Below are 12,835 nucleotides of genomic sequence, written 5' to 3'. Positions count from 1 at the left end.
TCCCCCTTCTCCACACGTGCTTGAGGACATTTCTCTCATCATCTGCCCCTCTACCCAGCAGTCCAATAGGAGCACTTCCTCCCTCCCCCATCTGGAGTAAGGAGGACAGCTCACATGTGGCATGAGGGTTGCAGTTTGGGCACTCCGTCTCTAAAAGGTTCACCATCACTGTCCTAGATTTTTCTATCCCTCATCTTTGCTTCTCATATTGGGTAGAGCCACATCTCAGAGTGTATGTATTTGTGGATGTTTCCAATTAGTACTAAGAAGAAATAGCCTATAATAGACAATTGAGAGCTGTCCTCAAAGATAGGAAGATTTAGGTTCAGTTCCTCTTTCTGAAATATACTCTATATATGTATTATGACCTTACACATGTAATTTAATTGCTTTCTCAAAGTTCTAGACAACTCTCTAAATTGCAAAAGCAGTAGTAATCTGTGTTGGTAGAGGGAGTACTTCACCCAGGAGTTCCCTGTATCAGTGAAATCATAGATCTAGTGCCATTCCTTGTCCAAGCCCCTTACTCTCCCACCCCTAACTCCCACTGGAAAATCTGACTCTTTTTTAATTCACTTAATTTAAAAGAATGCTAGTCAAGTGACCTTGAAATGAGAGAGTTGGTTACCCACAGACACATTTGCTGAAATTCTGTATTTGTTGCTATTAGCCTAGAGACAATAAGTCAACAAACAATGTTGGAGCATCTGGGTAGCTCAGTGGACAGACTAGAGGTCCTGTGTATAAAATCTGACCTCAGACACTTCCTAGCTGTGTGACTCAAGCAAATCACTTAACCTCAATTGCCTAGCCTTTACTGCTCTCCTACTTTGGAATCAATATCACTTTTGGTTCTAAGGCAGAAGGTAAAGTTCATAAATAATGACATAAACAGTGCTTAATAACCAAAGGATACAATGCATAATAAACTATATAAGCACCTACTAAGTAACTGAAAGACTATCACTCCCTTGGACCTGGACTCCAGACATAGGATGGATCTGGTCTGTGGAATTCTATGAGATTTATAGTTTAGGTGCTCCCTGGCGCAGACAAAAGGCATAAAATAATACAGTTACTTCAAGTTATTTGACTCATATTTCCTTTGGGACTGGTCATTAGGCCAGTCAAGTAGCACTTATTAAGCTTTTACTATGTGCCAGGCATCATACTATGCTCTGGATGCAGCCAAGTGTTTTGTGTAGAAAAGAGGACTCTAAAATCAAGGTTTCACCTCCTCTGAACATGGCAGCTAAAATAGGAGATCTGGTGAATTCTGGGACTAAGGTAGCTTAACTACCTGAGGCTGCAACTTCCAACCTGGTCTTGCTAGCAGTCGATGGAATTAGCAGCTTTGTAGACTGAGCAACAAGCAGTGCTGACTTTGTCCTTGCTTCCCTTTCATGTGCCCCTGTATCCCTTTTGTTGTGACCTTGACCATCATTCTCCACTGCCATTTTATGAAACAATTTCCTCTCCTGCTCCCCTAGGCTAAAGTCCCTTTTGCTTCTCATAGCGAGATGGGGATAAGAAGGAGGAAGGAGTAATTGCAGATTGAGGTTCATAGGCAGACTATAAAAATGAACATAGGACCATAACTATAGGCAGCTAGGTCATGCAGTGGATAGAGTGTAGGGCCTGAAGTCAGGGAAGACACATGTTCAAATCTGACCTTAGACACATACTAACTGGGTAGCCCAGAGCAAGTCACTTAACTCTCTTGCTTTAGTTTCCTCATCTGTCAAATTGAGCTGAAGAAGGAAATGGCAAAGCACTCCAATATCTTTGCCAAAAAAAAAAAAATTCCAAATGGCGTCATGAAAATTTATATTAGAGCTGGAAAAGACCTTGGAGATAATCTAATCCAGGGGGCTTTAATTTGAGGTCCATGAACTTTTTTAAAAAAACACATATCTTGATAAATATATTTTGTCATAATTGGTTTCCTTTGTAATCCTATGTTTTTTATTTCATGGTTTTAAAAAAATTATTCTGAGAAGGGGTCCTTAGGCTTTGCCAGAGAGCTAATATGGTCCATGACACAAAGAAGATTAAGAGCTCCTGATTCTAGTCTAACCCCTTTGTCTTAGAAATGAGAACACTAAAGCTCAGAAACATTAAATAATTGGCTTAAGGTTACCCAGGTATGTTTTAAACTCAGGTCTTCTAACTCCAGATCTAGCCACTGTACCATGCTGCTTCTATTTTTATTGTGTATGAATTATCTAAAGGTCACATCCTTAATTCTCATCCCTCCCCATCCCAAAGAAAGAAAGAAATTATTTCCAAAGTTTTCATTGGTTTCTAGAATAAAACAGTCCAGTTTTTGACAGACAGTATTTAGACTAGAGGCAGATTTTTGGGAGTCTTTAAAACCATTGAGGCAATGATAGAGGTTTGGCCTTCTCTTTTCAGCATACTATATGTTTTCTTCCTGGTTAGAAACATTGATAGCATTTTCCCAGATGTTTCAAACTATATGGAAATCCTCGTAAGCAATTTAAATAGTCCATTTGGATGCCAATCCTTTGATGGGACTCAAGTTAATATGGAAAATGAGTCCTTCAAAAGTGAATTTTAACCCTATGAATTGTCCCTGCTCTCATCCCCTTGAGCACATAGACATAATTCAAGTATTCTTCTTTCTATCTTGAAATTTAAATTATTGGGAGAACATAGCCTGGTACTTTGACACTAATTGTACTTGTCACATGCAATTTTTTTTTTATATAGAAGAACTAATATTGTGGAATCTGTATCATACATTGTCTTCCATTCTAAACCTAAGTCTTTGCCTTCTGACTCTAGTTTTTCCCCAACTTTTTATTCAATGCAGCCCAACTCCTCCCTGCCAGATTCTGTTTTTATTTAACCTTAGGTCAAGGTTCTTTAGGGTGAGGAACAATGAAAAAGGAAATTATCAAGACGGTTTTGAGTTAGAAAGTAGTAAAAACTGATTGTGTCTTTAATTTCTGAAAATCTGTGCAGTTCTTTTCTTTCTAGGAAGCTAAAAAAAAAAACTCAACTTAGACATTCCTCTTCTAGTTACTTCCCAAGAGTTAGTCAGAGGGTAGTTTCAAAATAATTTGATCTGGGAATAAGTGATTAGGATTTAACTTCCTTAATGGGCAATTATTCACCAGCTATGGCAGTGAGTAAATAATTAGTCATCATCTCTTCTGAAGAGTAAATGTTTACTTGAGTAAAACAGTTATTTGTATTCATTTTTTACTTGTGAAAAAAGAATGTATGGAGCACTTTCTTGGCCAAATGTGAATTGATTGAAAGATGTTCAAAAAAGGCTTTGTTGAATTTAAATGATCTGCAGTTTGCCCAAGAAAGATTGGAGATCTGCCTTGCCCAACTCTTTTCTAGACCCTTGTTCACTTAAGATCTGGCAGCCCTAAATTTTGCTTTCTCAAACTAAATAAATCAAATCAACTTCTTAGTAATAGGTCTGTGTCAGCCTTCTGTTTACTAGGAAGTTGCTTGTTTCTTGGCATTGAGGATGCAAGTCAGTGCTTGAACAAAACCACTGCACTCAACTGCCTTTTCTTTGAAAATTTTTTGTAATTGGTCTTAATTGAGATGGAAGAATCTTGGAGTTACCTAGACTAGTAGAAGCCCAGAACATGAAGAGACTTGGCAGTGGTCCATTTCTGGGTCTTCGCCAACAATTTTTTAAACTTACCATGCTGTAGGCGAAGTCGATGTTCTGATGTGTTGACTGACAGCCAGGTGGCCCAGGGGACAGAGCACTGGACCTAGAATTAGGAAGACCTAAGTTCAAATATGACCTCATACACTTCCTTAGTTGTGTGATCCTAGGCAAGTTGCTTCACCTTTCTCTTCCTCAGTTTCCTCATCTGTAAAGTGAGAATAGTAGTAACACCTACCTTTCAGGATTGTTGTGAGGATAAAGTGAGATAATATTTGTAAAAATGCTTTGTAAACCTTAAAGTGCTATCTAAATGCTTGATATTATCATTAAGTAGAGAGTCCACATACATAGCACACAGCATCTGGCATGAAGACTCCATTAAGGGAGCCAGATAATAGCTACTATTTCTGGTCCTTTCAGTTCAAATGAATAAATTTTAATCAACAGGCTGGAAGCCAATTTAGAAGCTGAAACATGAGCCGAGGGCACTAGTCAAAGGTCAGTCCCCTTCACCGTGGTACTAATGGCCCAGGTGTGGACGAACCACCAACCACGAACAGAGAACTTTGTTTTGGAGTTGAATTGTTAGATCAAAGATGTTTCCGCTGGGATCCTTATGAGGGAGAGCCACCTCCAGGGCTGTAGAGAGTAGCATTTCCACTGGAAAATGTGAAACTTTGCTTCCAAACCCTCAGATCCTTATTTTCTAAGAAGGTTCCTGCTCAGCAAATGGTAGTGAAGGCAAAGAAATGAGGGCATACAAGAATGTCAAGGCAGTTGATATGTATTGAATTATTCTGGAGCGGTTACCAGGTTAGCATAAATTTACTCACACTAGTAACAGGAGATTAAAATAGTGATATTATTTTATTTATGTTTGTTTATTTATCAAACCATGGAATTTGTAGAGGAATGGGACCTACTGTGAAGGTAAAAGATCAAATGAGAGAAAAATACATCTTAAAACAGGGTCCCAACTGAATCTGAAAGTAAGAAGGATGCCTAGAATGTGTTAAGTCATACAACCTATCCTGGCAGAAGTAAAGAAGCCTGACATTGGGCTATTTTTACAATTTTTTAAAAAACCCTTATCTTCTATCTTAGAAAATGGGAAGAAATTGTCCGAGGTCATATTTGAACCTGGGACTTCCTGTCTCTAGGCCTTGATCTCAGTCCACTCAGTCACCTCACTGTCCCTCATTTTTGCAGTTTGTGAATGATAAAGAAGAAAAAAGGAACAGGGTAAAGCAAGAGAATAATGTGGAGGGGCACAGTAGACAGAGTGCCAGGCCTGGAGTCAGGAGGTCCCAGGTTCAAATCTGGCCTCAGACAATTCCTAGCTGTGTAAACCTGAACAAGTCACTTAACCTCAATTGCCTAGCCCTTGCCATTCTTCTGTCTTAGAATTCACACTAAAATCAAATGGTTTAGGTTTTTTAATCTGATGAGAAAATAAAATAGACACAAAGAAATGTATAGGAGAATGGTACACTCCAATTCTGTCTCTTCCCCCTCCCCACCCACCCTCAACTCAGGAAGTTTTGGTTGTTATTGTCCAGGTCTTTTTCAGTCATGTCCAACTCTTCATGACCCCATTTGGGATTTTCTTGGCAAAGATACTGGAATGGCTTGTCATTTCCTTTTCTAGCCCATTTAATACATGAGGAAACTGAGGCAAACAGGGTTAAGTAACTTGTCCAAGGTTATACAACTAAGTATCTGAGGTCACATTCGAACTCAAGTCTTCCTGCTGCAAGACCCAGTGCTCCATTTATTCACAGTGTCACCTAGCTACCTCACATAATAGCAAGGCTTCTTATTATTCTTATTTTCTGAGATATTTTAAATTTTTACTTATTTTAATTTGATGCTCTGCAACTTAAAATGAAAATTTCCAAGAAAATAGATTGTCAGGGCAACTGAGTTTTAGTTTTCAGTGAATTGAGAGCCAGGCCTAGAAATGGGAGGTCCTGGGTTCAAATTTGACCTCAGATGCTTCCTAACTGTGTGACCCTGGGCGAGTCACTTAACCCCCATTACCTAGCCCTTACCACTCTTCTGCCTTAGAACCAAAGCACAGTATTAATTGTAAGGGGGAAAGTAAATTTTTAAAAATACATTATTTCTTTAAATTATAGTATCCCTAAACTGTGAATAATTACATTGACTCAATTCAAGTTGTTGACAAACAGGTCTGAGAGTTTTCTATAATCATATAGAGAATCAATTCTCTGGAAAATGGTGCTTACTATATTTTTTTATTCTTGTAGAAAGAAAACCTCTTCATGGGATTAAATGCCAGTTAACCATATTTACTCATTTTACAACCTTTGTATTTTGACAACCTAAAACACACTGGACAGAAAGGCAATAACAGTTGCTTTTGAGGGCAGGGAGATATCAGTTTGGACTAAACTTGATTTTGGTTTCCCAGGACCTTGGATAAAGGAGGTTGAGATGGAAAACATAAGTGATACAGCTTGTCTCCTGGGGACAAGGAAGGAAGGTGGGGGAGAAAGAGAGACAGAGACCGAGACAGAGGCCGACAGACAAAGAGACAGACACATACACAGACACAGACAGACAGACACAGACAGAAAGAGGCAGAGACAGAGAAAAAGGAAGAGACAGGGGGTGAGTGGGAGATAGAGACAGATAGAAAGAGGAAGAGAGACAGACAGAGAGAAAAAAAGCTGGAACTAATGTGGAGGAGAGGATGGAGGGACCAGGAAGAGACCAATGTTTAAAATGTTCTTATATTAAATTCCATAAGGCAGCAGCCAACATAAGATGAGACGAGGGACAACAATGCACATTAATTTTTACAGTGACTTGCTCAACTTAGTGGCATGTTTATTAAAATTACCCTTCATAGTCTAAAAAAAAGCACACCGTGGAGTTCTCCGAGTCCCTGCAGGAAACTGTACAAATTCCTGGAAGAGAAAATCAGCCCTAATCCTGATTTTAACAACAAAAGGCAATTATTTTTAGTATTTTCCAATGGGTTTCAGCTGTCTAGTATTGTCGAGGCTTGTTAATAGAGGGAGCAAGATGAAGAGTGAGAAATATAGTCAGACAAGAATGAGAGAGGAGCAGAGACAGAATGAGTGGGCAGATACACAAAACCTTTTACTCCCAGTACTATGTCTGACATGAAATCCTAAAGTAGCAAAGGTGTCACTGGTGTAATTAAGACTGTTTAAACTGAACTTATAGGAAAAACAGAAAGGAAATCTAACCAAGAAGTTAGTGACACTGATTGAGGGTATAAAGGAAAGGAAGAGCCTTCCTTTAACTTATCAAAAAAATAAAGTAGAAAAAGTAGACCATTAATAAAGAAGAGGAGAAATGACTAAGGAACCACTTGTTAGTGCCATTGCTGGGGGAAAGATGCCAAAGGTGCCACTAATTAAAATGTGAGGAGCCTGGAAAAAAAATGGTAAGTAAACACACAAAGTACACACACACACACACACACACACACACACACACACACACACACACACAGCTGCTAGTTAAGTTAGAATGTGTGTGAACCAGCATATCCAGTGAGTGAACATACTAGTGGGCTAAATAAATTGGCAACCTAGCTACTTACAATTAACTTCAAAAAGTCATGAAAAATTTGGGAGGTCTTGGAGTTCTGAAAATACTACATTTGCCATTTTTGTCCTCAGCAATTTGAAAAACATAGTCTTGCCAGTTACTGGCCAGTAAATGAGCATCCGTTTCCTGTAAAAGTGAGCAAACATTGAGAGAATACAGTAAAAATATCCAGGAGATAGTGGGTATGTCCAATAATAGGCAGCTTAAACTCAACAAATCAGGCCAGACAAATTTAGTGGGCTGGGGCTGGGAAGTTTTCTTCCAAAGAATTTCATAATTACTAAATTAAGAGCATGTTATGTGGCTGAATCTTTAGAACAGCTTTTGTATGGTGTCTTACAAAATCTAAGTTTAAAAAATCATCCATTTGGCTTGGACACAAATAGTATAATGTGGATTTAAAACTCTAAACCAGAGTAAGGATTTTAACTAATGGAAATGTTTCGACTAGGAAGAATGTGTCCATGGGGCTTTGAGGGGTTGTTTTTGACTTTGGCCTTATTAAACATCTTCTTCAGTGGTCTGGCAAAAGAAGTAATGTTAAGGGGGGGGGATCATGGGGAAATGTTAGTTTTACTTTAATTATTGGGAAACTGAGGCAAAAATCCAGTTTGTCCCTCACTGATAGCTACTCAGCTTGTGATAAAGTTTACAGTAGATTTAATAGTGTCTGAATCTGTTGTTTAACCCAGTGAGAAACACTTTCTGCCAAGTCTCTTTACAAACTGACAGATAACATTCAAATATAAAGTGTCACTAACACCAGTAAAAAGATGGCGCTTTAACAAAATCAGGCTAGAGAGCTTATAGCTATGGACAGAAAGTAAAATGCAGTTCAGCTAGGAAAAAAAGCACAAGCCAGAACACTTGAGGAATATTAACCCAAAACATAGACATTCCATGGTGGGGCTGACCTTTAGGGAGAAGAAGCTTCAAAAGAGGTAGAATGGAGAGGAAAGAGAAATTGTGGGAGTCATGGTAGTGGTGGTTGTGATGACTTCATAATTATCATCATCATCAACAAACATTTATTAAGCACTTTAAAAAACCTTACCTTTTGTCTTAAAATCAATACTAGGCATCAGTTCCAAAGCCGAAAAATGGTAAGAACTAGTTAAATGGGGTCAAGTGACTTGTCCAGGATTACACAGCTAGGAAGTGCTTAATTTGTGCCAGAGTTGGACTCAACTGAAAATGAAGGACTAATTGTATCAAGCACTATGCTATGCATTTGGGTTACAATTACAAAAGAAGACAGCCCTTGCCCTCGGGAAGTTTATAATCTAATGGGGGGAGACATTGTACAAAAAGAGACAGTAAAGGGGTGGGGGTCAGGTCGTCCCCTGTGAAGTAGATTGTTTTGTAAAATTGAAACCAGAAAAAGCAGCAGATGCAGAGTGGAATGGACCAAAAAATCCAGTTTCTGACCTCTATAATGGAAGGCATTGAGAAGAGTTTGGTCCTTGGAAAGGAGAGGAGGCTGAGAGAGGTGGTGACCATCAAGACTTGAATTAGCAGTAGCAAGGTGATGAGATTAGAGGTAGTGAGTTTACACTGGAAGGAACATCTCTTTTCTTAGAGTTGAAATCTTACAGGGCAGCAGATCTAATGAGTCCCACTCCAAAGAAAACAAGAGTGGGACCTTTGCTAAAAGACCATGGAAGGGGGTTGGGGAAGGGAGGTAGGGAGGAACCAGCTGGGTGGCTCAGTGGATTGAGAATGAGGCCTAGAGATGGGAGGTCCTGGGTTCAAATGTGACATCAAACACTTCCTAGCCCTGTGACCATAGGCAAGTCACTTAACCCTCATTGCCTAACCCTGACCACTCTTCTGCCTTGAATCCAATATACAGTTGATTTCAAGGCAGACGGTAAGGGTTAAAAAGAAGAAGAAAAAAGACTATATCTGGCTCAGATACTTCCTAGCTGTGTGACCCTGAGCAAGTCACTTTATTCTGTTTGTCTAGCCCTTGCCCTTATGTCTTAGAGCTGTTCCTAAGACAGAAAGTAAGGATTAAAAAAAGAGAGAGAGAGAGAGAGAGACAATCATAAGGCAGAGAGGATTAAGTGAATGGATACAGAAGGATCCTTTTGCTATAGCACTATATTTGGCCAATTCATTCCAACAAACATTTTTTAAGCACTTACTGTGTTCAAAGCTGCCAGACAATAGCCATACAGTGATGCAGAGCAACACAAACTTGACAGAATTTGTGACTTTATTCAGGAAGTAAGATCTAGTCAGTAAAGGCTGAATTTTTAGCCCATCTTGGCCCGATTGAATGAACTTAGACTCTCCTCTCAGAGAAGAGGCTTTTGGGAAGAGGAAAAGGCAAAAGCCAGGATGGAGCAGAAAGGAAACATTTTTAGTTTTTTTTTTTTTTCATGTCAAGGGGATTCCTTCTAGTGAAAGGTTATTTGGCAGCAAAATGTAGGTTAAAACCCAAGCCCAGTTAGAATATGATAAACTTGTTAAGCTTTTTATGGCTCTCTTCAAACACTTCTTTACATTTATATGCATATTTACATTTCATTTCAGATGAACTTAGGAACAGTGATCCTAGGAGTTACTCCTGTGTGTTTAAATCAAGATAAACTACTTCCCTCCTTGCAGAACAGAAAAGGACTCAAGAAGATATGTTGGCAAGGTGCCAGAACCAGATTTAGACAAAACATACTAGACCTTGAATTTATATATTTAACCATTTTATAACTTACAAAGTCATTTTAGAGCTTGAGAAACAGAGCAAAAAGGATCCAAATTTCTTCTTTTTCTCCCTTTCATCCCAGAATCCATTACTTCCCACTGATATGCCATAAAAGTCATCACTGCCCAAGCAAACATTTTACCAGATGTTTCCCTTCTAGCCTTATGTAGTAGAAAGAACCTTGGGCTTCAAAGATCTGGGTGTGAGTTCCAATTCCATTCTTACTGATTAGAATGTTCTCCTAGATTTTCAAATCCTAGTTAATGCCAAATATCCACTAGTATACTTCCGTTGATTCCCATCCTCAATTCTATTGCTTTTTTTATTTTGTTTTTTTAAGCCCTTAACTTCCATCTTAGAATCAATACTGTGTGTTTTTTCTAAGGCAGAAGAGTGGTGAGGAGGCAATGGGGGTTAAATGACTTGCCCAGGGACATACACCTAAGAAGTGTCTGAGACAAGATTTGAATCCAGGACCTCCCACCTCTGGGCCTGGCTCTAAGTCCACTGAGCCACCCAGCTGCCCCCTCTATCTTTTGCTGTTCTTTCTTTACTAAAGGTTAGAGTTCCGAAGGATTAGTATCTATGACCTTTCCCACTCAGTATTAGATGTTGACTTCAAACTGGCACTGAACAGTAGTTTCTATCCTGGTTTGTCAGTGGTCCTGGCACTGGGGAGTGAGAGTCCCAGAAGACCTAGTTGAATTCTAACTATCATTTATTATGACTGTGGACAAATTAATTTACCTACCTCTCTCACTTTAGTTTCTTCATTTGTAACAGGAAAGAATTAGATTTGTTTATCTACAAGGCCCCTTATTTCTGAATCCTATGATTTCTCCCCAAGGACCTCAAACCTAGTTTGGGATTCAGAGAAGGACTAGAAAAACAAATGAAAGAGAGGAAATAGAGGTTAGAGATGAGGAATGGGAATACCACAAATATGACAGGCTAAATGTGACAGGCTTTCTAGCTACCCTCCATGGAGCCACAATAGAAGGATTTAGTTCAGTCAAATTCCGCATTACAACAAGCTTTGAAATTTTTTTTAAAACATCATATTTTTGAACCCTCACCTTCTGTCTTGGATTTGTATATGACATATCAATTCCAAGGCAGAAGAGTGACAAAGATTAGGCAATTTGGAGTTAAATGACTTGCTCACAGACACAATTCTAGGAAATCTCTGAGATCACTTTTGAACTCAGTACCTCCTATCTCCAGGCCCCGATTTCTATCTATTGAAACATCTAGATACCTCTTTGGGGCAAGACATTTAACCCTGTTTGTCTAGCCTTTGCCCTTCTGTCTTAGAGTTATTACTAAGGCAGAAAGTAAGGGTTTTAAAGTCACAGAGAGTGAGAGAGAGACAGGGAGACAGACAGACAGACAGACGGAGATGCCCAGGGATACACAGCTAACAAATGTCTAAGATGGTATTGAACTCATGTCTTCCTGACTCCAGGCCCAATGCTCAATCTACTGCCCCACTCACTTGCCAAAGAAAGTAGATACTTAGATCTCAAGGGTAGCTTTGGTTAATGTGTCATATTGATCTCCCATTGAGAAGATCATGATTATATAGCCCCATGAGCCTCATCAATTTGCCAGTGAATCATTTTCCTGCCATTAGAAATTATTCGTGACATATTTCCATTTAAAATAGCCCACTTAATAGCTTAGAGCTATAGAAAGGGGTTTTCTCTCCTAGTGCTTTTAGAAATGTCTTATTTTTAGACATGTTTAGGTTTACTATATTTAAAGCTACTACATAAATTGTTTCTATTTAAGCACTGTAAATATATACCTCCTTAGAACAAAAAAGAACAGGGAGCTAATGTTTAGTTTCATACAATATACCTGACTCCCTACCCCCCCACACACACACATACATCATTATCATCATCATCATCATCATCAAATGTGTTCACTGGGACTCCCACAGAAATATTCCCCATATTTCATTTGGCTTATGCTGCAGTTAAGAAGTTGGACTTAGAGTGATCTAAGATCAAGCTTTACTAGGTAGAAATTTTGCCCTGAAGGTCATGCAAATCTTCTGCTAAAAGCAGGCCTTCATGGAATGCAATAATCTATTTAGATTGTCTTAGTTCTGTCTGCTGTTTCATATGTGCTTCAGTCCCAGTCTGATTACCATGAGGTTCCCTGTGATAATGATGATGATAACAATATTTCTATAGGACTTTAGGGTTTGGAAAGCATTTTGCACATTATCTCACCTGATTCCCACAACAGCCCCATGAAGTAGGTGTTTTTTATCCCTATTTTATAAATGAGGAGAATGAGGATCACAGAAGTTGAGCTATTTGACCAGCATTACCCAGCTAGTAAGAGTCTAAGACAGGATTTAAACTCAAGTCTTCATGACTTTCAACCTAGCCTCCTACACACAACATCTCATCACTGCCTTAGAGGTAGCATTTACTTCTTACCAATTTAAGCAAAAGACCCATGGAGAAGCCTTAGCTCGGTATCTCTGAAGTCATGGCATTGGGAGTTCCTTCTTACTGGGACTCACTTGGTCCCAGCAGAACTTTTGCCACAGAATCATAATGTTAGAAAAATTGAGAGCTGGAAGGGACATGGACAGCCATCTTGTGTAAAACATACCTGAAAGGAGTCCTCACTCCAATGATAGTGAATAATTGGCCATCCAGCATCAGCCTATGCTGTTGGATAACTCTAGTTTTTAGGATTTTTTTTCTATTAAGCCTAAATTTGTCTCCTGGTTCTGCCCTCTGGGGCCATATAAAACAAGATTAATCTCCTTTCAAATGCTTAAAAATAGTTATCACGTTCTTCATGAGTCTTCTCTTTTCTGGGCTAAACACTCCTAGCCT

At 39.0% G+C, this 12,835-nt stretch overlaps 1 protein-coding gene across 5 annotated transcripts in view; it reads left to right on the top strand.

Moving 5' to 3' along the window:
- The window catches only part of NHS (NHS actin remodeling regulator), a 449,929-nt gene that overhangs the window by 257,291 nt on the left and 179,803 nt on the right, over positions 1-12,835 (top strand). Inside the window, exons 4-5 of one of the 5 annotated variants that reach the window (XM_044670338.1) lie at positions 7,339-7,374; positions 8,526-8,541. The exons of 3 other annotated variants lie outside the window; for them this stretch is intronic. In XM_044670338.1, the coding sequence (XP_044526273.1) occupies positions 7,339-7,374; positions 8,526-8,541 (52 nt within the window). Of the gene's footprint in view, positions 1-1,036; positions 1,060-7,338; positions 7,375-8,525; positions 8,542-12,835 lie in introns of all 5 variants that reach the window. One more of the 5 variants, XM_044670334.1, reaches the window with a different exon arrangement.

Source organism: Gracilinanus agilis, chromosome 3 (genome assembly GCF_016433145.1).
Source record: "Gracilinanus agilis isolate LMUSP501 chromosome 3, AgileGrace, whole genome shotgun sequence".
In the NCBI taxonomy this organism is placed as follows: Eukaryota; Metazoa; Chordata; class Mammalia; order Didelphimorphia; family Didelphidae; genus Gracilinanus; species Gracilinanus agilis.
This window is presented reverse-complemented; position numbering and strand designations above follow the sequence as displayed.